General features: G+C 44.9%; 1 protein-coding gene across 2 annotated transcripts; it reads right to left on the bottom strand.

Moving 5' to 3' along the window:
- Positions 1–572: 572 nt before the first annotated feature.
- Positions 573–21,593, bottom strand: TENT5C (terminal nucleotidyltransferase 5C). Of its 2 annotated transcripts, none has more exons than XM_012761839.2 (2): positions 21,450–21,593; positions 573–5,999 (listed from the first exon to the last, which is right to left on the bottom strand). In XM_012761839.2, exon 2 carries the CDS (start codon positions 5,971–5,973, stop codon positions 4,798–4,800), a length of 1,176 nt encoding a protein of 391 aa, XP_012617293.1. In that variant the 5' UTR covers positions 5,974–5,999; positions 21,450–21,593; the 3' UTR covers positions 573–4,797. The 2 variants fall into 2 exon arrangements, with proteins under 2 accessions (XP_012617293.1, XP_075856128.1); XM_076000013.1 differs by lacking the exon at positions 21,450–21,593 and adding an exon at positions 20,685–21,402.
- Between the last annotated feature and the right edge of the window lie 1,412 nt (positions 21,594–23,005).

Here is a 23,005-nt window from a genome sequence, read left to right as displayed (position 1 = left end):
GATACCGCAGGAGTTAAAGAAATTCAGCACAGAAGGGAGGTTGTGGAAGAGGGCAGGGCTGGGAGTGGAGGGGGGTGTTGTGAATCGCAGCAAATCAGGAAGGAGGATATGCAAGGTCTACAGTATCTCTATACCCTTCAAACATCCACCAACTCCTCAACTATCACTTGCTCACTTCTATACTTCCTTTGAAAACATGAAGGGCCTATGGTTGTAGTTTTATCTAGAGTATGGTTGAAGTTATTTTGGTTTTCATATTGAAATGGGCTGGGAACCATAGGCACTGGATTGAACAGAGTGACAGCAAAGGCAGATTTCAAGACTACACCTCCTGTGGGTATTAGCTTTGGTCAACAAAAATAGCTCATCTGAATTACTCGGGCACTTAGAAAAAGATTACAAATATTAAGGGATTTATGATCTCCACCCCTCTCCCCAGAGAAAGCACCATCTTTCAGAGAAGAATCCAGGGCTGATAATGGTGATAACTGCCCAACTCCAGTCAATATGTTTCCTGAAACCTAAATACGTTTGCCATTAGGAAAACAAAGCAATGACCATAACTGACGAGCTTTTAGTTTTAAATATACCTTTATTTCTCAAACTCAAAGCTTTAATTTACCAAGTTCTAACACATTTTGCATTGACAAGTGATTTTTATCTGCATCAAGTAAGAAGGTTAGTGACCATTACCAAAGAGGAAAACCCACACATCCTAGGCACTGCTAAAAAGTATTTCAAAGGCTATGCAAATATAGAACACAAAAGCTTCCAATTTAGTCTAATGGGTATCTTACTTTTCATCTAAATTAATTTGGAAATAAATCGCTGTTTTAAGAAAATTAAGTTTTTATCCATAAAAAAAAAGACCAGATAGCTTGAGTTTTAAAGAATGCCTTCTGATCCACATTATTTAACTACTTCCTCTTTAGTGGATGGTCATCTCACCTTCCTACACAAACACACACGAGAATTTGCACCAGCTCTCACTAGCCCAGGCAAAACTCCATGCATTTTCTTTAGCTTACATTTCAACTATTTTTTTTTTTAAGTGATAGGTAAACAAGATTTAGGCACTTGAACTCACACACGAAAAAAAGCCTTTTCAAAATTTCCGGATCCTCAGAGGTCTCCAAAAGTAATCCTGAAAAGTTGCCAAATCTTTTAAAATTCTTCTCTACAGATCTCCCTTGGTCCTCTGAATTTAACTGGTTGAACTGGAATACGTTCCAAAGTCAGCTGTGAAATTCTGGTCTCTGCCAGATTAAGGATGTGAATCTAACCTTGGAAACTGGAAGTTCTTTCGACTTAATCCCCCCAAAGGGCTCTCCCTAGTGCAGAGCCCCAGTCAGATACCCAGAAATTAACAGCCCTGGTGAGCATCAGGTTCTCTTCTCACCACTGGATAACTATACTTTAATCCACTCTCTGGAAGAGAACATTTGAGCTAAGAATGAAGCTGCATCCTAATACAAGGCACTAGTACCAGAGTTAACTAGAAAGGAGTGATCCCTAAAGTTAGGAAGCTGCTTTTGAGTGGCACCATTTCCCAAAGTTAACAAAGCAGTACTAGTTAAAATTCTAACCAACCACGAAGGTAAGGGGTTAGTGCTAGAAGTGAGGCTGAGGGATAAGCAGATTCAGGGCTTTAGCAATTTAATGCACTAGCACAAAACACAGGCTCACACACAGCACTCTGTGGCTCAGTCTCCAGTGGAAGCCAAACTGAAAAACAAACATGAACACCAAACCTCATCTGTACCATACGCCAGGAGCTAAGCACCATCCTCCCTGCCCAACTCATCCCACCTGCCAGGTGTGGGCCATGTCGCATACTACATATGCTCATCAGGAACCTTGATTTCAAGGTGTTAGGGATATAGAGTTTAGTTTCAGCACTGAAGTTATTGAGGAATAGTGTCTTCCTGCCAAGGGAAGATTTAAAGGTCAGACTGAAGCTCAAGGCCAGGAATCTAGTGTGTGCTCTTCTACCAACACAAGGGGAAGAGGTAGTATTTTCCTCTCACTGCTACTCAGACTGACTCCAAGAAGCAGGCTGGGAGAACAGGCTGCCTACTTGCAGAAAAGCATCAGAAAACGGTTCAAAGTCGTGAAACAAACGAGAGATTGCTTAAATTTAGATTACAATTTGCACTTGAGCTTCAGTGCCCTCTGACACTGCCAAGTTCCATGTTACTCAACACAAAAAATCAGAACCACTGGACTAAGTACAAGTTCAGGGTACCTGGTGCTTGTATGAGCAGTATGAAAGGCAGGTTTCAGCTAGAATTTCCAGACACCTGAAATTCAAGGTTACCAGGCTAATTCTGAGGCTGGCAAAAGGCACTTAGAGGCACAATTAGAACAGGGGTTGTGTTTTAAACGTGCAACTTGGTCAGTACAACTTTTTACCCTGACAGTTTCGGAACATGTGTCTACTTTCAAATGACAAAAAGAGCTGGGCTGACTAAAGAGGTCAGGTGAAGACACCCCACCAAGATGGCCATCGTACAATGGTAAAGACTGGGGGCTGGGAATTTCTCAGCAACTTCTGTACCTCCTTCATCCTCATAGGAGGACTATTACCAGGCAGGAAAAAAATATAAGCAGAAAGAACTCCAAGGACAAACTGGAAATTTAATTACTTGATGCAGATCCTATCTTCATCCGGTACCTCATTACTGGTCCCCAAGCCTTCTAAGTAGAAGCAATACTGATTTGTGTTAGCAAGTGCCTATGTTGGTGGCTTCATCACAGTTCAAAGCTTTGGTTAAACAAATGTGTCATTTTTGTGCAAATATGTTGCCATTTGACCACAATGGCAGCTTTTTAAGGTCATGGATAACAAGATAGTTTTCAAAATTGGGATCGCTCTTCATTGGGATTCACTCTTCATTGCCCCCCTTTTAACACTGAAGCACCCTGGGTTCCCTCAACTAGAACCAGCCTTGACTCAAAGCCAGTGAATTCAAATATACCTAAGGCTCACAGGGAAACAGGAGCTAGTTACATTAAGAAGTGGCTTCTAGTCACCTCATGTAGCACAACACAAATACCTCGTGTTTCAGTCACGTCTGATCTGCTTATTAAGAGGACCAAAACATCATCTGAAAATATTTTTTAAAAAAGGTAAACCACTCATTTTCTACCAAGCATTTCTGCATTAAGATAATTTCATTGCTTACAGCGAGGAGAAAGCAATCACTTAGGGCTTTGGATTTTTATGGCCACAGGAGAAAATAAAAATCAGGAGCATGGATTTCATTAATTCACTTCAGAAACCAAGATGGCTGGCAACATTGACTGTTTTTGCCCTTGATGCCCGCTAAAGTGATGCTTTCTAAGAGATCCCACAAAAAGTTTCAAAACACAAAATCTGTTATCTAAATCTACTGAGAAAAGCAACAGTAGCTAGAAGTCTTCCATTTACTAAGTTTGCTTTTGACTAGAGATTAACACTGTTTTCCTTCTAAAGTGCAGAATATAAACAAGTATGGTCATCAAATCTACTAGAATCATTCTCATTCACTCAATTATTTCCAAATACACTGGAATGACTTCAAAGTGCCTTGGTAGCTCCGATGCACACAAGGCCAGGCTTAACACGAACCCCATACCTTCACACACAGCACAGAGACAGCAGGTTAGATTCTAAAGCAATTCCACAGGTCACTCGGTTCTACTGAAATTCCTGAATGCATCTGCTGTCAAAAACACCTGGAGAAGGAAATCACTATTTTTGAAAAAACACAAACAGAAAGAACAAAAAAACCCAAAAATAGCCAAAGTACTCCAGAAAAACAGCTTGTCATACTTGGAATGTGACCAAAATGGGTTTCCAATTAAAACATGGGAAGACCCTCATGTCAGTTCCCATAATGACTCTAGACCCAGCACAATCCTGTCTCAGGAAGAGCAAAACAGAAGTCAGCCACGAAAGAGTTGATGAAGGAAGGGGAAAAGAAAGGTGTCATTCAATAAGAATTCCTTAAAGAAAAAAAGAATAAACATTCAATGTTTCCTATTTACAATCACCCCTCCCCCACCACCACCACAATTCTACTTTAACATTATGTTCCACATTTTATTTTGTTTTCAAGTTACATCTCAAGAAAAGGTTATTTTTTTTTTCTCAGCAATATCTCACAATTCCTCAAGATAACACAGCATCTAAACCATAAACCACTTCCAACCAGATCTCAATTCTCCAGCTATTGGCTTTGGTTTATTGATGAAAGAAATTCTCAGCTCTGCTGACAGGGAATAAACACAAGCAATTTAGTCCCTTGAACAAAAATTAGGTCACAAGAGCACCCTCATGTTTACCATTTTCTGCCTGACTAAAATTGATACAAGAGATTATCAGCGCAACTTCCATGTAACTGCTGAGAATCCCAAGTGAGGGCCAACACAGCCTACTCATGGCTCAAGTGAGAAGAAAAGTAGCTTAACACTTCTCAAATGCTGCCCAAGCTCTCCCAATCTGTTATTGCAGAGCTCAAACCCCCACGTGCGAATGCTTGGGATGTGACACGTTAGTGTCTATCTTGGAAAGATGTAGATAGTTCACACTTCCTACAGCATTTTCCAAAGTGGCACTTACTATGGGTCCTTTTAGGGTTGGCTCATGGTTACGGTAGACCCATTCCAATGGGTACACAAATTAAAAAAAAAAAAGCAGAATCAGAGCTGAGTTCCCCTTTAAAAGCCAAACACCTACATCTAGAAGGAGGCTCCCCTACCTAAGAGCCCTGGCTCTACTGGGGCTCCCACTGTGGAAACCCTCAGGTCTCAAGGTTAGTTACAGGGCAGCCAGGTAGGGTAAGGCTGGCTGTAGGTGACTGGAGGATGGGCAACGTAGTAGTTGTTGAAGTTGCCATCACTGACATAAGGAGCTGGCTGGTAGTAACAGGTGACGTTGGTGGCATTGGGGATGATGTTTTGTTCTGCTAGCACGCGCAAGGCCAGGAGGGAGATGAGGTTCAGGGTCTGCCTGCGTTCGTGTCCCATGAGGCACACGGTGCTCTCGTTCACTACCCTGCGAAGGATCATGAGGTAGTCGTATTTGCTTCTCTCTTCTTCGGCAAAGTGGTTTTGCAGGTAGGTCTCCAACTTCCTTTGCTGTTCAAGGATGTCCGGGAAGTCGATGAAAAACCTGGAGCACATGTATCGCTCTAGGGTTTTGATTTCTTCCTGGTCCGTGGGCCTGAAGTCCCGCACGAGAAGGTTGCTGTACTTGAGGAGTCCCCCGCCTCTGATTTCTTCGGGGTTCTTGGTGGCGATGAGTCTGTTCTGCAGGTGATCAAAGGCTTCCTCAAAGTCCCCGTACATGCTCTCCCCGATCACTGTGGGGTGGAAGTGCTCAGAGATGGGGTTACTGGAGCAGTCATAGAAAAAAAGCAAAGAGTCCAGGATGATTTGGAAAGAGTCCACACTGAACTCAAACTGACGCCGGATGGAGTCGACAAACTTCAGCTCCACGTTCCTCCCGTTCTTGTTGGAGAGGGAAATCAGGCTCCAGCGGTCAGTGTCGGTGCAGACCTTCACCAGCTTCTGCACGTACGCCTCCTTCAGAGTGACCGGGCTGATTTTGAGCTTGTTCACGCCCTCTGGCAGGAAGTTCAGAAGGGAACACAGAACCACATCTCTGACCAGCTGGAACTCTGCTTCTGTTGGAAGAGCCACGTGAAAGATCAGGTCCAGGTCTTTGCAACCCAGGCCGTTGTCTTTGACCAGAACGTGGCCAGCGGCAGAGCCATTCAGCCGGACATCCTGCACTTTGATGCCTGCCTCCTCCAGCCGGCTGCGGACGGTCTGGACGATGTCCTTCAGAGTTATCTCCAAGGTTGGAAAGTTGCCCCGTCCGTGGATGGGTACGACCTCGGTCAGGACCTCGTGCAGCCGGCTAACCTGATCCCAGTTGAGCACGCTGAAGGAAACGCAGTCCCGGGCACTGCTGCTCTCCTCTGCCATCTTGGGGGATGTTCTGGCCGAGGAAACTGAAAGTGACAGGTGAGAAACAGGGTTAGGATTCTCTTCTGCATGGCAAAGCAGCTCAAGGAACTCAGAGATATTTATCTCTCAACAATGTCCTGTAAAATGGTGATAAACAACACCTACTGCTCAGGTGTTGCTGTGAGGATTAAATGAGTTATGTAGGCAAAGAAAAGTTCCGGCATAGAGTAAGGACAAAAACACACAAACTTCTGTACCAACTCAGATGACTTCATAGTTTTGTTTTGTGTAGGTTGTTGTTTTGCTTGTTTTAACTGTGTGGGGGCGGGGGCTGGAGTGTGCTGGTATGTGTGAAGGGAACGAAATCGCTTAAACACAGTATTCTTCAGTAATGGGCCTCTATGGCTCGCTGACGTTCTGTTTTCTCTGCAAGTTATTTTTGCCTTTGGCTCCCTAACTACAATTTGAACTGGTTGATACATGGTGACAATACCCCCATACACAACACAAGACACACACACACACACACACACACACACACACACACACACACGACTTCTTCCACTCCACGAGCAGATGGATTCTCAACTCTGGGCTATGACTTCACCAAGAAGTGGGAGTGCAACCACTCTTGCTAGAATAATGCATGTTCCCTTAGCAAGACTCCCATGTCCCTTTCACTTATGGGGGAGGTCTGTCCTATAACAAATACTTCTGTCATCCAAGATAGAACCAAAGGAGTTGTTTGTCTAACTAGATTACTAGTCAACAAAAGTCATCTATGTGGTAGAACCATTCTTCCCAGCAAAGATGCCCTTCACAGGCCATGGCCAACTTCCTCAGGGCAGTGTAATCTTTTAACTGTATTTTGAAAAATAGTACACTGAAGCTACCTAAGGAGAATAAAGCTAGCACTGAGTACTAGGAGAAAAATACCACTTCTTACACTTCACCTGCAAGAGCCACAAAGTTTCCAAAGTAATTTTCAATTACATTGTACTTTGCAAAAAAATGAAATATAGATTTCTAGAAATCCTAATATATAAAAGCAAATACTGATATATTAAAAAGTCAGGGTGCCTGTAGATCCACATAGGTCAAATATTGGCTGGATGGACATAAAAACCGAAACAAAGGGTCAAGGTGCGGTCCTCAGATTTCACTGTGAAAAGTTTTCCCACCCCCTCTGCCTTTCTGACTTGCTAGACACACACAAAATCCATCCTAATGACTTCTGCAGTTTCATTGTTCGGAAGCTGCTGCGTTTGAATACACAGCGGCATGCATTCTCCGGGGGTTCCAACATGGATTTCTGGCCTTGCACCGGTGCCAGGGATTCCCCACGGTTGTTACTCAGTGTCAGGGCATTGCTGGGCACACGGAGATGGACGTGAGCTTTCTGGGTGCTCCCTATCAAGAAGGAGGGTGAGAATACAAGGAATCAATACAAGGTAGAGTGTGGCATAGACAGTTCTAGCAATAGAAATAAAATGTAATATAAAGGCAGAAGAAAGGGTGTCCCTTGATGGGGTGAATGGGAAGGCCACAGATAAATTCATTTACAGGAGGGTACAGAAGCCAACAGAAAGGCAACATGAGCTCATGGCTAGGCTGAGAGGCAGAAAGCAAGAGGTCAATTGCGTGATCAAAACAAGCTCTAGAAGCTCAGCCTGAGGATGAACCCTCCACTGCTCACTGTAGCATCTTGTCAAGAAGAAGATAAAAGTTTCCCTTCAAACCTCTTTGGACAACAGCATTTAAAAGTCCTAGGCTATCTAGACCATCCTACCAAGGCATTCTAAGTTAGACACCAAGCAAAATCTGTGATGAAATACTTAATATTTATTGCAGCTAGCATTTGGTTTCAAGTCAGATTTGCAACAGAGTTCTCTTTAGCATGTTCTCTATCCACTTATAATAGTAATTCTCTGTGGCCTCTTTTATGATTAGCATATAGTACATTTGAGTTTATTGTATGGGGTGCTACATAATTAAGTTCAAATGATTATAGAAAGGTATGACTGCTTTGAGACACAGCTAGACTATGATCTTGTGGCATAGATCTCAGGCATGTTGGCCTACCTATAGAGATACAACTTGCTTTTCACTGTACCACCAGTTGTGCTTTCAAAGATCATGTTTATGATACAAGTATGAGAAGTCAAACAGCAATGGAAAAACCACAATGCAATCAGTACTTGGGATTCAAGTAACAATTTTAAGAAAATCTCCAGAAAGAACCTCAATAACATTACAGAGGAGAATAACTGTAGGAATTACTTTGACTAGAGTCTTTTTTTTTTAAAGGAGTTGTTCCAAGGGGGTCCCTACAGGGTTAAAGTGAGGACTACTCCTATTCTATAACTGGAAGAGGGACATCTGAGACCAGTGAGAATTTGGAAGCTATAACCCTTTCCTTTGTGAGAGGGAAGTATATATAAGTGAGAATTTTCATATATTTTAAAAATCTGCGAACTTGTAGTAAATTCCATTAGAATCTGTTTTAGACTAAGAGTTTGTAAGGTTCATATGGGAGGAAGGGCAGGAATAGCCAGGAAAAAGCTATGAAAAATAAAAGTGATATATAGTGGCCTGTAAGAGATATCACAAATTTACAATAATTGAAACAGCATGATACTGGCACAAAAGCAAATCGACGGAACAAAAGCTTTAAAACCTAAAAATAAAATCAAATACATAAAGGGATTTAGTATACAATAAAGGAGACATTTCAAATAGTAAAGGGAGAAAAAGATATTTAGATAGTTATCTAGATTTTTAAAAAAGAAAAAAGGTGGCTTCCTATCTCAGACCAAACTAAGATCTAGATGGATGGATCAAAGACTTAAGTGTAAAAGGATGAAACTCTAAGAGTACTAGGAAAAAAGGACAGCAGTTATATCTACTTAACAGAGTAATCCTTTATAAATCACATAAAACTTAAAAACCTCAAAAATTGATATATTTGAATACATAAAAATAGAAGTATCTACATGGTAAAATACCATAAAGAAGTTAGAAGATAAAACAAAAAAATATTTGTATCATTGAGCAAAATATTCATTTCCTTACTGAATAAGGAGCTTCTACTAATCAGAAATACCAGGACACTACCAGAGAAGGGTCAAAGGACATAGACACCTAACATTTGACCTTACTTAAGGGAGTGGCGAATTAAAACCTTAATGTATCATTTTCACCTATCAAATTGGCAAAGATAATAAGTCTCTTTTCCTTCATTAAAAGGAAAAAAAAATAAGTCCCACACGTGGGAAGCAGACAACTCCGGTACACTGCCCATGGGCTCTCTAGAGCACAATGCAAGATTCTTAATTTTAAGTGGACATACCCTTTGGCACAGCAATTCCACTTCCATTAAGTCTACTCTGAATTTTATCCTACAGGTATACTTGCAAGTATGCACCAAGATAGTCAATGGAGAATTATTCATAAAGCTGTAAGTATTCATCAGAAGATGTTTAAATGATTGGATACATGTGTACAACAACATACAAAGGCATGCAATTGTTGAAAATAATGATGTCTGCTCTTTCTGTATGAATGTGAAATTTTCATCAAGAGTCATTAATAGAAAAGTTAAAACTGTAAACATTTATTCTTATATTAATATAAGCATATAAACTCTATGTATAATATAAATAAGAAGTAGTTCAACCTATACCATATACCACCTCTAGTTTGGGGGGCAGGGAAAGAAGAAAACTTATTTTGTGCCCTTTGTATTTGGAACTTATACATGTATGATTGAAAAATTAAAATCTTATGATCCACGTTCAAAAATCTCTCCCTTATGAGCCTTCTATTCATTTGCTGCCTTAATTTCTTCAATTCCTTTCTCACCACTCCTCCTCCACCCATATCCATGTGCCAAAAATCAAATACACTTGGAAGCTTCCCCTGCAAGCCTTAAACATTGATTTCTACAAGGATGGGTGGGGAGGAGGGACCTTTTTCCCCTACAATGCCTTTTAGTCAAGTTTCTACTTATGTACTCTTTAGAAGATGTCACTATTTATTTAAAAACAAACAAACAAACCCAAAACTCTCAAAATAATGAAAAGCCATCTCATCTGGTCCCATTCTCTGTTTGTCAACCAAAAATATTTTTTGCAGTTTCACAGAATTGCTATTTCAAACACATAGCTATCCTTGTGATACTATGTTGATTACTGGCTACAGTTGCAAGAACTTTAATAAATACAACAAACACCTTCAAGAATCCAAGATGCCTATGGTTGGCCTCTTCTATGCCAACTTTTCACACATAAGGGGTTAAGTTTTGGAAAAAAGTAGTCTATACAAAAGCACAGTGTGGGACATGACAAATGCCAACATGATTTAGATATAGAGGAGGCTCAACCTATTGAAGGCACAAATTTACACTGGGTTCATAGTAAGCGTTTAGTTCATTCGAAGAGCTGAAAATAAGTCATTTGTGCCTATTAGAAAGGAATTCTTCATTTTCCCTCACTCATCCAAACAATCTTAAATACCAAAGGCACATTTTCAAATGACTTGGACAAACATTGGAATTACTAGAATAAATCCAAGTCATAGGCCCTCAGTGCTTAGATAACACACCGGTGCTTAGAGCAACAGTTTTAGTTTTAATTAACCACGTTAAATCAACACTGATATAATCCCTACATAAAAGAATCACGTGGAACACACATTCCCAATTCATGAAAGGCCCTGGTTAAAGGCAAATTCTAGTTAGCAGAATTAACAAAATAGTGGCTAGAAAACACATTAATTTGAAGTCTAGTAAATTCAAACACAAGTGTTTGATTTCCCTTTTACTGTCTGAGAAGCAGATTCATTGTATTTTGCACAATAGAAAGCAGGAAAAGTGGAGACATAATTTTTCATTGACTTGAAAACTCAGGTACCTTTTTACAAGTCAAGATGACCCACTCAGTCCAAACTACTTAATCTTCTAAAAGGTTTGACTCCTGATGAACTACTATTTCAGGGATCCTTGAATTCCCTTTTCTTCTGTCATCTAACTGTAGCAGAAAGTAGAATACACACACTGGGGGAGGGGAAGAGGAGGCAGGGAACAGGTTTGCAGAGATGGATGGCAGTAAAAGAGGGAGAGAAAGAAAAATTAGGCCAGAAGAGCAGACCAAGCTCCCTGAGGAAAGGGTTGATGTCTAACCTACCTTATAGTTTCCTGCTGCTCAAGACAGGTTGACCTGAAAACCTTTGTTTGAGCACTAACAGGGGAAAGAAAATTGCTTCATGGCTTATCTAGATCCCTGGACTAGCCAAGGAACTCCAAAAGCAAGGGTGAAAGACACCACAAAAGCATGAGGTACTCAAGGTGGGCAAATGGGAGAGGCAGGCACAAGAGTTAGAGATAAGAGAACTAAGCAGTTGACACTTGCATGCAGGTCTTAGATCAAATCAACAAAGATTCCTATTTTGCACCTGGCATTAGACACAGAAATGTCCAGAGTTCTTGGTTTGGTACACATCAGTGAAGGTAAGGACTATATATATCTGAGTGTAGGTCTGTGATATTTAACACGAAAGCTATCGAGGTGACTGTCTAGAAGGTTTCAGGAAAATGCTGAGGCTTCCACTGAGGCTCTCTCAGCCATTGAAGCTTTCATCAGTCCAGAGGCAACTGAGCATCACCTTCTTCTGACCCTGCTGTGGGTTTAAGAACACAAAAGAAACACCAACACACTGCAGCATTCCTTTGATGACAAGAATTCCCTTTCACTGTTTCTGGATGCTACCTCAAAAGTGTGCATCTTCCTGATAAAACTTTCCAGCTCAGGGTAAGAGAACCACTCATGGGCAATGAACCAAGCCCAGTGACAGACTCAAAGAAGTATGCACACGGAACAAAGACACCTGCCGTCCCTGGCTCCTGGCCAAGAGGCAACCCACGCACCTGGGAGTCTTCCCACACATCTTCGACACAAATTCTTCTCCCTCATGTATGACACAGGACACTTTAGGCAAAGGGAGACTATTTCATTGTGTGTAAAATCCTAGAGAATTTGAGCAGAAGTAAAAGTGGATGGCAATATGCTTTATAATAATACCTTATCCTACCTCTTCCCTTAGCAAGCTGAGTGAATGAGAACCCCAACTCCTGGCCTATTTCTTATTTGCTTATAAAATGAAGGGTGTAGAGGTGTGTGCAAAAGCAAATGAAACAATACTTGGTACGAGCCTCTAACATCACTTGCCGTTTAATCCTCACAGGCTCCTGAGGAAGCCACAACTGTCCCTTTTTCACAAATTAAGTAGTGAGATTCAGAAAAGATGAAGTGAATTGACCCCAGGTCCTCAACTCCATGACTAGTGTCCTAACTCTTGGAACTGGTAGCTCTCTACGAGGTCTGCCTTCGTGGGTGGGGAGAGAGCAGTAAGCACATGTCGCAAAGCACAAGTGCACTGGGACAGACAGTTCTTGTGGTGACTAAAATCTTTTCTAAAACAAAGATTTTGTTGGTCCAAAATTAAATTAAATTTAATTAAATTTAAAAAGGAGCCAGCAACCTTCCATGAAGTATACAACCATGGTTAAAATCTTTCCATCACCACCTGCCCCCACCATACCCACCAGAGACAGCAAAGCTGGAGTCAGTCACCCTATACTGTCTGCTTCCGTGCATATTCTAGCAAAGCAAAAGACACCAAGGTAACTTAGCCATGCTCCTCAGAAAGACACCAAGGAAGATAATTTATCAGCCACAGTGGTGTGGGAAGTCCTACTTCTCAATGGGGCATACATCAGTTATTTCATAAAAAATAACATCATCTAGGCCTGCCTGAGTTCTTTTCCCACAGGGTTAATTTTACTACTTCCCTGGAAGCTCCAGTCAGGTACTAATGTGTGCAGAACTCTCCAGGGGCTTTTCCTGGAGCAGCAGCCACAGCCATGGCCAGGGGACACCAGATGTGGCTAGATATTTAGCCAGGTGCCAACCTATTTGACAATGTCCCAAATAGGCAGCAAGATGGTGCTTTCAGGGCTCTATCTGGATCAACCTATTTGATTCCTACAACAACCCTATAAGGGAGATAAGGTCATCCCCCACTACAGATGAGGAAAGGGGGAGCAAAGACGACACAAGAATTGTAAACTGTCCAAGGATGCCCGGAGTGGCAGAAATGAGATTTAAGAGGCTTCCGAGGAGGTGGACAGCTTTTTCAGGGAGAGGGTGCTTGAAGAAGAGCTAGTCACTCAGGTAGTCACAGGAAGGAGATGGCCAGCAGTAGAAGGAAAAGGAAAGAAGGTATGATGATTTTTTTTTTTTTTAATGAATTGTTTTGATGGAAAGAAGTTTGGCAAAATGTGCTCAGACCACTTATGTGGGGTAAAACCAGATGGCAAGTTCTGAAACCAAGGCCAAAGTATTCAGAACCAAAGTATCTAACAACTGTCAGTACAAAAACTCTCCACCTCAAAATCATTCTGGATTGGAGTGGGGGGCTGTATACAGCCTGGCAGGAGCCACCAGAACTGAACATAATTAAGAAGTGCTGATAGTTATGCTAATGTTTGTTTTAAAGGACCAAGGGCTGGGAGATATGACCCAGGATCCTAACTTTCTGAGGGAGCTATGAGATACTGGCTGCATTGCAGGGCAGTGGTGATTTTAGATACACCAAGTCCAGGAGAGAGAACCCAGAAGTGACAGGCACTGGGACAGTCAGTTTGCCAGACAAGCATTAAGAGGAAAAAAATAGCCGGGCACAGTGGCTCACGCCTGTAATCCTAGCACTCCGGGAGGCTGAGGCGGGGAACTTGCTCGAGGTCAGGAGTTCGAAACCAGCCTGAGCAAGAGTGAGACCCTGTCTCTACTATAAATAGAAATAAATTAATTGGCCAACTAATATATATATAGAAAAAATTAGCCGGGCATGGTGGCACATGCCTGTAGTCCCAGCTACTTGGGAGGCTGAGGCAGGAGGATTGCTTGAGCCCAGGAGTTTGAGGTTGCTGTGAGCTAGGCTGATGCCACGGCACTCACTCTAGCCTGGGCAATAAAGCGAGACTCTGTCTCAAAAAAAATGAGAGGAAAAATAATGGCACAAAAGAGAGGTTTTTAGGAATGAGCCAATGTTGGTCCAGCAGACTAGGGCATGCTGCTTTGCTCATAGAATAAACGAACAGCTACTGGGACTCGCTCTGATGGCTGGGAGATCAGGAGTGTTGATCCGCTGATAAACCAACAGAACAGGACACTCCCTACAGACAAGAGGACAACCTTCTCAGATCAAAGAAGCTGATAACCCAATGGGAGCTACAGAGAGACAGTTGGTGAATGCGTAGGCAGTGACCAGGACTCTAAGGGCTGGCCCAGGAAAGAAGGCTAGAACAAAACTGAAAACAAGAACACCCCCACGAATGCTGAAGTTGAGACTGGACACCTGTTGCTTTCCCCACCTGTATACAGTTTGACCTGTGAGATTCTGTCACCCACAAGACAGAGCCGGACACTTTAAATGACCATGAACATCAGTCCTGCTGCTTGATATACGCAGCAGCAGCAAAGTGGGCAGAGAGGAGGAAAACCAGCGTCAACATGAATCTGGCTTTTCGAAGAGAGATCCTCCCTCTCTCCTTGAATTCCCTGGGGGTGAAGGCCAGAAGTTATCTAGGAAGTGGGGGGCAGGCCTGAGGAAGCCTCTTGTCTGCGAGCTGCTCACCGGGGCTGGGCCCCACCACCAGCGAGGGGCCTCATTCTGGAGACTCCTCTGCAGCTCCAAACACCTTAGAAAGTTACAGACAACAGAGGCGCACACACCAGGGTCTCTTGTCCCCGGAATAAGAGTTTAGATTCGCAGATGGCCCAAGGCACCAGAACCAGATAAAATAATGCCCTATTTTTTTTTTTCAAAAGGACAACAAAATATATTCTATGCTAATTTGTCTCCAAGAAGTTTTCGTTACAGTTGCCCACTCAAATACCTGCAACACATTCCACCTCAGTTCAAAGAAATAACCGCCCAGAGAAAACACTTCTAAGTCAGGGGCACAACAAGCCCGACAGTTGGTCTCTTCTCACTCTCGGCTGGATCACATTCAGCCAGAGGTCTCAGGCCATTTTCTCAAGGTTATCACCCACCTCCCAGCCATTGAACAGTGATGTTTACTAGAGTCAAAAAAATCGGTTATATTCCCACGGCAATTGGGACACTATATGAGCTGAAATCAGGCACTGGGCCTTCACAAATCCTCACTTCCCAGCGATGCCGACACACAGCCTGAATGGTTAGCTGGGCTCCACCCACAGACACCTGCTCCAGGACAACTCCAACAGAACACTCTTTCCCACCTTTGAAAATAGGATGCTTAAGCAAGTATGAGGGTAGATAATGCTGGAAGAGAGAACGCTGAGGCTGCAAAGCACTGGCTCAGACATTCCAACAGGGACGCCACAGAAGTTCAAGTGCTGAAAGCAACACTCTAAAGCCGCTGCAAATGGAAATATTAACAAGGTCAGAACATAGACATCTCTAGACGGAAGTCAGGCACAAAGTTCTGATGTTTTTCCAAGGCGTCAGTATTAAGTGCTTCACACACAACCCGAACTGGAAATAATCTTTGTTGCTACTTGGTAACTCCCTCCCACACCATCAAATGCTGCTTTCTAAATCAGAGGTGTTACTGGTATGAATTCCTTTAATGAGCTCCCCAAACAGAGCTGGCCCTTCTGTTTTAGAGATTGACGAGACTGGGGAAAAAAGGGTAATTCTAGAGAGAGAGGCTGCTTACTGTAAGGCTGACTGAGTTCACACACAAGCCCCAGGGTTTCAGAGCTGACAGCCTGCAGGTTTTATCAAAGGCTACTTTACTATCTAACTTTCCAGCTTAGAGCTTTGAACAGAAAAGTCCTCTCTAGGCACTAGCAGCATCCCAGGGCCTTATCAGGAAAGGGACAAGCAACTCTTAGTTCCTCAAATGCAGCACTTATCACAGGTTAGACACATAGACACACCCATGCACAAGCGTCTGCTATGCATGAGCTGACCTCCACCTTAGCAGGAATGCTAATTACACACACACTTCCAGCCTGGTTTGGGTTTTTTTTTGCACAGATCCTTCCCCAAGGAGTCAGCATGCTTGTAGCAGGTACTTGACCTCCAGGTACTGAGCATGGCAGCAGCCCGAGTTTAGAATTATCAAGTAATGAATACATTGTTGTCATTAGATATCTCATAAACACCTTTTACTTGAAAGTTACTTCTTGCATTGTCACTCGAATTTTAATAGTTGATAAAATTTAATTGTTGATTGAGTCTTGGTCCCCTGCCAGAAGATTGTATCAGCAGTTCTTTGAAATTCTATTAACTTATGATTATTATCTAAGAAACTTAACAAAAGAATGAGCACTGGACTAGGAATCAAACATCATGTGTTTTAGTGTCAAGCCTGACTCACAGGGTGAATGATTATCAGTAAGTTAGCCATGACTGACTTTCTTCTCACTCTTTCAAATGTCTGAGTGCCTACTATGTTCTGAGCACTGTTCTAGGAGCTTATGATATACTAGAAAGCAAGAAACAAAGATCCCTGCCCTTTAGAGCATATATCCTGGCTCATATTCTTCTTCCATAACTTTGGGTCATTAGCTCTTGCCTCCCACACGTGTAGAATCAGAATTTGAGAGTGAAATATTTTTGCAGATGGGCCAGGCCTGTGCTGCCCAACATGGTAATTCTAAACTGAGATGGGCTGTAAGTGTCAAACACACACACACTGGGCTTCAAGGACTCAGTGTGAAGAAAGGAATGTAAACTGTCTCATTTAGATTGTTTGTACTGATTACATATTGAAATGACATTTGATATAGATTAAATAGGCTTATTAAAATGAATTTCACCTGTTTAATTTTACGCTTTAATGTGTCTACTAGAAAGTTAACTGTGCCTCTTCTATTTCTATTGGACAGCACTGGTCTAGTCTGTAGTCCTTACCATAATGAAGAAACTCAAGCCTGAATAGGTAAAGGCAGGCTCCGCCAGGACCAGAACTCAGGCCTCCGCACGACAAAAGGTGGCCTGAGAGGCAGAGAGGACGTAAATACAAAGATTACAAGGGCCTGGGCACGGAGACAGCAGCAGTGCTTGTTCCTAGTTGAGCAACCCTGGGCTGGGCAAGCAACTGGACGCAGGTCAGATGCTCAATTAGTGTCCGCTTCATCTCTACTTCTGCATCAGCACACTTCCTACTGCAGCCACCATGCAGTTGTTCCATGTGAGCGACAGAACTGCCCGAGACTACACAGGTGCGGGAGTCCTAATGCCCCTCTCCAACTCTGACAAGCAGAGCGCAGGGGTCGAGAGTGTGTCTAGAGGAAGGAGAAGGCAGCCAGGCAAGATGGATGATTATCTACTCTCCTGTCCTTAGCATTCATTTGAGTATGTGTTCTGTGCGGCAAGCAAGGTAGCGCAGTTAGGAAGACTCTGCAAGGGAGATCAGAAAGGTAACAAGTCTTGGAAAGGAGGCTCAGCTTCAAGACGAATGGGGAGTTCCTGTGAGCTCTAATGAGGGTGTCCGAGGTGCGTGGGACCGTAGAATTGGCCAGAGGCAGGAAGACATGCTTGGTTATCGCTCTGTCAAGTTGCTGCCTACAGGCCCCTAAACCAGGTCAGTGATGACAGTGGAAAGCAAAAAATAAAAAAGAGAAAGAATCAGCAGAACTAGCAACCGAGTGAATGCGGAGAGAGAAAGGCTGAGTGAGCCATGTGAGGCTGGTGTCAGGGAGGGTGGGAGGAAGGATGGGCAGTGCTTAAGGGAGCCAGCCTGCAGCCCAGCTTGAGGAGTTTCAGCTGCTGCTCAATTAGTAGTCCCTGCCCCGTAGCTCCACACCTTTCTCCTAAGGCCTCTTCTTAAAAGAAGACCCAGAAACCACCCTGCTTGCCTTGGCCCACCAGGAGATCACCCATTTAAAGAACACCTCCCTCCATGCAAGGAATGGCGGTCCATCGGCAGCTGAACTTGTATCTGATGACAGGAAGACCTTCCCTGTGCCAGGCCAGCTCTAGAAGCAGGCACTGAGAAGTCAGCAATGAGCAGATCCCACTTTTCTGGGGCTCACGTGCCAGCGGCTGCGAGAAACCAGAGAAAACAGAGTGCACAGGGAAGCCAACCCAGCTCCTCTCCATCCACAGTGCTTCCAGAGGCCTTTTGGAATACCATTCCCTTGGCCTCTTCAGCACCTGGCACAAACTACTGCCCAGGAAGCACTTAACTACTTACTGACTCAATCACTGTTATCCAAGAAATAAACAACACTCTCGCAGTTTAGTGACCAAGAATCCAGGACGTTAGTCTCAGGCTCTGAGACCAAGAAACATCCTACATGGAGAGTTGCTTAACATCAGCAGTAATTGTCTCACGTTGGTTTTTTCCTGTTGTTCCAAGAAGTTCTCAAATAGTTCTAGAACAAGCTAGAGGCCAGCTGTACAAAATCTATTAATTCTAAACAACTCATAAGGCTTCCTTACATAGTTGGCTTATATAAAGATGCTTCCTCGAAACCATTTAAATTCTAAATATAATGCATGTAGTGAAAGGGTAAAAAAGTTTGAGAGACTTTATATCCTGACAACATCACAAGAGGTCAGCACCGCTGGTGTGCCCAAGTTGTTTCAAACACATGAACATTTCTTAAACCACAGAGGTGCCTGCTTCATCATGCCAATTGATGTCAATTTAGTGTACCACAGTCAAAACAAGATGGCAGAAAGCATTTTTCTATATCGCCTTGTTTACTCCAGTGACGACACAAAAAAAGCAATGGACCTTATCTAACCAGAGTAATGTTTTATCCCAAGTAACTTCAGACTGCATTGCTCCCTCTTAACCCCTAAACACACACGCACACAAAACAACAGATACAGCCCAGAGTCAGGTGTGAAACCAAGAAACACGAAAACAACATAGGTTTAACTTTACTCATGAAACTAGTCTTGGGCTTCTGCAGCTTCTCGGTTATGCAAAAAAGGCTTAACATACCCATTCAGAGACCTTGGGGTGACTCCATGAACACAACATAGCAAAGATGAAAGATGGAAAAAAGGTACTTACTTGAGCAGTAAAAAAAAAAAAAAATGTAAGGTACTTTTCTAGTTTTCTATCAAATGGGTCTGGTTAATGGTACCGTGAGAACAAGAGCATTACAGTCCACTTTTAAGTTATCTTTGTTGTCCCGCTGTTCCTTGGACTTTCAGAAGTATGAGGAATTCTCTGTTCTTTGCTGGGTACTCCAAGATGTGCATAATCTGCCCCGGCCTTGAACGCTGGGGGAGGCAGCCTAAGTGCTGGCAGTATTGGGAGACAGAGGTGGGTGGGAGAGGGCTTCTGGAACTCGCCATGAGATTCTGCTGACTGCTTGTACTCACAGCGGAACTGAAGAAACTAAGTAGGGCCAGCCACTGGTGCTCAGCTAAGTCACACTCATTCTGACAACAGGCTAAGAGCCAAATCCTTTCCTTCAGAGGATTTAATCTCTGGATACAAGGTAAGTATTGTGGAAGCAACTCAGTGTAAAGAGTGCAGCTATTAGTTCTAGGTACACTCAGTAAAGTTATGAAACTAAGAATCTTTGTTTTGTTAGCAATTTAGAGGCCTCCTGGCAGAGAAATTTTAAAAACCCACAACTACCTGGACAATTACATACAATATAGGAAAATCCTCTAAAAACTCTTGAGGATATACGCACTCTAAAGCTGTGAGTATACCTTAAGAAACAAGGTTTCAGTTATCTGAAGTCAACTAAGCTTGACTCCAGAGATAGTAAGTTTTCCATCTTCACAAACAAGAATGCCAGAAGACAGAACCACTGCTGGTCCAGCTCAGACCACTTCCCTGAAAGCCAAGAGAAAAGTCAGCATTCTTTAGTCCCCTCCCCCTTCAACTGTAGGGTCCAATCGGGCAGGTCTCACTCCCTCAGTAACACCTCTGGCGATTTAAGACACAGTAGATTCCGGGTATGCTCTCCTACCACCCTCCCAGCTGCCTGCCTTGCTTCCTGGCCAAGGTATTCAGACTGAAAGGTTGCTGTAGCCAACAATGGCCACCCTCACCCCGCTGGAGGGCAGCTGGGCCAGCCAGGAGTCTACTTTAAGAAGATTTAATCATCTTATTTCCTGGGCTGGTGTAGTTTCCTAACCCACCTAACCAAGTATCCTGAAGAACAAGTTGTCAAAATACAAACGACTACATACACAGTCTTTATAATAACTTACTATAGGTGCACTTTAAGCACTTCACTGTATGCATGTTAGACCTCCATAAAAAAACAGAAAATGTTAAAAAGGAAGCAGGTTCCTACTTAAAAAACTGGTCAGAGCCCTGCAGAAGCCCGGCCCCGGACAAAAAGGGGGAGGGAGAGGGGACTGAGATGATCCCTCCCGCCGGGTCCAGCCCTAACAGTCTGGAGAACCCAAGTCCTCCAGAAAAACTCGCCAGGCATTTCTGCAGTCCTCCCCTCTAACTTCGAGGCAGCGCTGCTTGGTTTCCTCGTCCGCCGGTTCCTGCGCTTAGGTGTGCAGGCTGCCAACCTGTACTCTTCGGGGTCGTCGCCCTCCTCCGCCTCCCCTCCCACCCCGCTCCCTCCCGCCTCGCGACCAGGCGCACGGAGTCCCCGCACCGCTACACCTCCTGGGGCAGCCGCGCCTATCAGCCACCGGCAGCACCGCTATCCGAGTCAACAGACTCAGGGCTTTTAACCTACGCGGTAAGCAACTTCCATTCCAAAAAGGGGAGGACCCAGGTTTCACAGACTCCGGATTCTCGAGAAGTTTCCGAGACGCGCAGCGCACCAGTCACTCTCTTGGGTCACTTTGCTCCTCACGGTGTCCACAGTCGAGTACGAGTCCATGAAAAGTTAAGGATCTCCGCCCTTCTCCGTAAAACCCAGGCCTAGGCAATGAGCCTAGGAAGCGCCCCTCCCCTCCCCGGCCCCTGACCGCCGAGCCTCCAACTGCGCCTCGTGAAACCGCTGAATTCGAATTCGCACCCGGCCGTCCGGCCTGCGAAAGTGAGCGCGCCCGCGAGCGGAGAGACTGCAGGCAGGGAAGGGGTGGCGGGGACGCCGTCCGATCCGGGGAAGGAGCTGAAGGCGCCCATCACACTCTTCCGACGCCACGCCTGCGCCCGGCCAGCGCGCAGCCCGCAGGATGCGCAGAGCAGGAACTCGCTGAAGTTTGCCAAGCCCGGGCTCGGGACTCTGGAAAGTTGTAGCTCCCTCTCGGAGCGGAGCGTCTCTTCTGGCCCTCGGGGGCGGATGTGTAAAGGGCGGGGGTCGTCGCGGGAGCAGGAGGGGAAAGGAGCACTGGGTCCCGGCACCTGTCCGCACCTCCCCTCCGAGGGTTCCCCCGACCAGCTGGGCAAAGACCTGAGCACCTTGGCCGGGACGGACCCTCGAGGGCAGGGCGCGCGGCTCACTAGGGCCGCCGCCGCATCCGCACACCTGAAGAGGAGGGGACTGTGGACTCACCTGGGCGGTGGAAGAGGAGGCGACCGAGGAAGGTCCTTGGCGTGGGCAGCCCCCCGGAGGAGCGGCTCAGTCACTACAGCCCCCAGGCAGCGGCACCAAAGTGAGCCGCCCCGCCGCCGCCCCCTCCGTTCTTATACGGCAGAACCACGCCCCCGCGCCCCGTCCCCGCCCCCGCCCCCGCCCCAGAGCCTGCCCTCCCGGGGAGCCGGGGCGGGGTGGGGCGGAGCCAGTCCCCACGGGAGGCTTCCGCCCCGGCGCTGACGGCGGGGGGCGGGGCGAAAGGTGCGCTCTGATTGGCTCTTCGGGTGAATGGTTGCCGAGAGACGAGTAAATCTTGAGCCGCGGGCAGGGGCGGGGGTGCACAGGGCGGCAGCATTGCGCAAGCGCAATAGAGAGGGGCTGCGTTGGCCCCCGCTCCACTTCGGAGGTATAGGGACACACCTTTACGCTTCACAGGCTTTTCTGCCGTTCGTTTCGCAAAGCTCCACCCCTCCAAGTTTTCCCCACCTCTAACCTGCTCCCCTGCAGGCCTGTTTTTCTTCTGCTTCTCCGGGAATGTTCGCGCTGGTTCCTCCTCTCTCCAGGAACGGGGGGTGAAACGCCCATGCCCACCTCGGGCGTGTGTCGCTGAAGTCGGGAAGACTGTGGTTTCTGGGCGCTGGGAACCTTTCTGATTCCCCAGGCGAAGTGGCTGGAGGTGAAGGCGTGGTCCTTGGGGAAAGAGGGCAGTTGGTTCTCTGGCCCCGGTGGCCACCTGTGTGCAGTTAGTGGTACTAAAGCCTCCGGGAGTCCATCGCCAACGTTGGCAACCACCACAGCTCCAGCCCTGGCCGGAATGCCACCGGGCCTAGTCGAGCATGTTATATAACGTGCAGGCGGGGCTTGGACACCGTCCCTTCATTCCATAGCGAGTGGTTTTCAGCCCAGGTTCTGAATCAGACTAACCTGAATTGAGATCTCTGTTCACCACTTACGCTGAACGGCCGTGGGCCAATAACTTAACCGGCCCTCCATAAACCTCCTGTGTAGGGTTATATAACTTTTAAGAAAATACTTGGAAAGTTATTAATTAGTGCAGTACCTGTTATAAAGTGTGTGGTAAATGCTATTTGTACCTAATGGTAGCCATTGTTATTTATCAATAAACGTTTATTGAACTTGTATTGATTCTCTCTACTAGGTGCTGGAGAAAAAGAGTACTTCCCTGATGCAGTATTGAAATAAGTGTGGTTCTCAGTGTCTGGCGGCCTGTCAAGAGTTCCCAAATATGCGTCTTCCCCGATGAGGGGGAGGGGAGTCTCCAGGAACTTTAATGCAACAGGACATCAGTATGAGGGCTCACAGGGAAAGCCTCAGTGACTCAATTGTCAGACACAAAATCAGGACAAAGGGTCTGATTTTTTGTTTTGTTTTTTACTTTTTGAAGTATAACATTCAGTAAAGTGCACAAATCCAAAGTGTGAGAAATGATGAATGTTTACATATGCACACACCATAAAATTGCCACCCAGATCAAAATATAGAGACTTTCCATCTTGTTCATGCCCCTTCCCATT

Source organism: Microcebus murinus, chromosome 2 (genome assembly GCF_040939455.1).
Source record: "Microcebus murinus isolate Inina chromosome 2, M.murinus_Inina_mat1.0, whole genome shotgun sequence".
NCBI lineage: Eukaryota > Metazoa > Chordata > Mammalia > Primates > Cheirogaleidae > Microcebus > Microcebus murinus.
The sequence above is the reverse complement of the archived record's forward strand: the minus strand, read 5'-3'. Positions and strand labels throughout refer to the sequence as shown.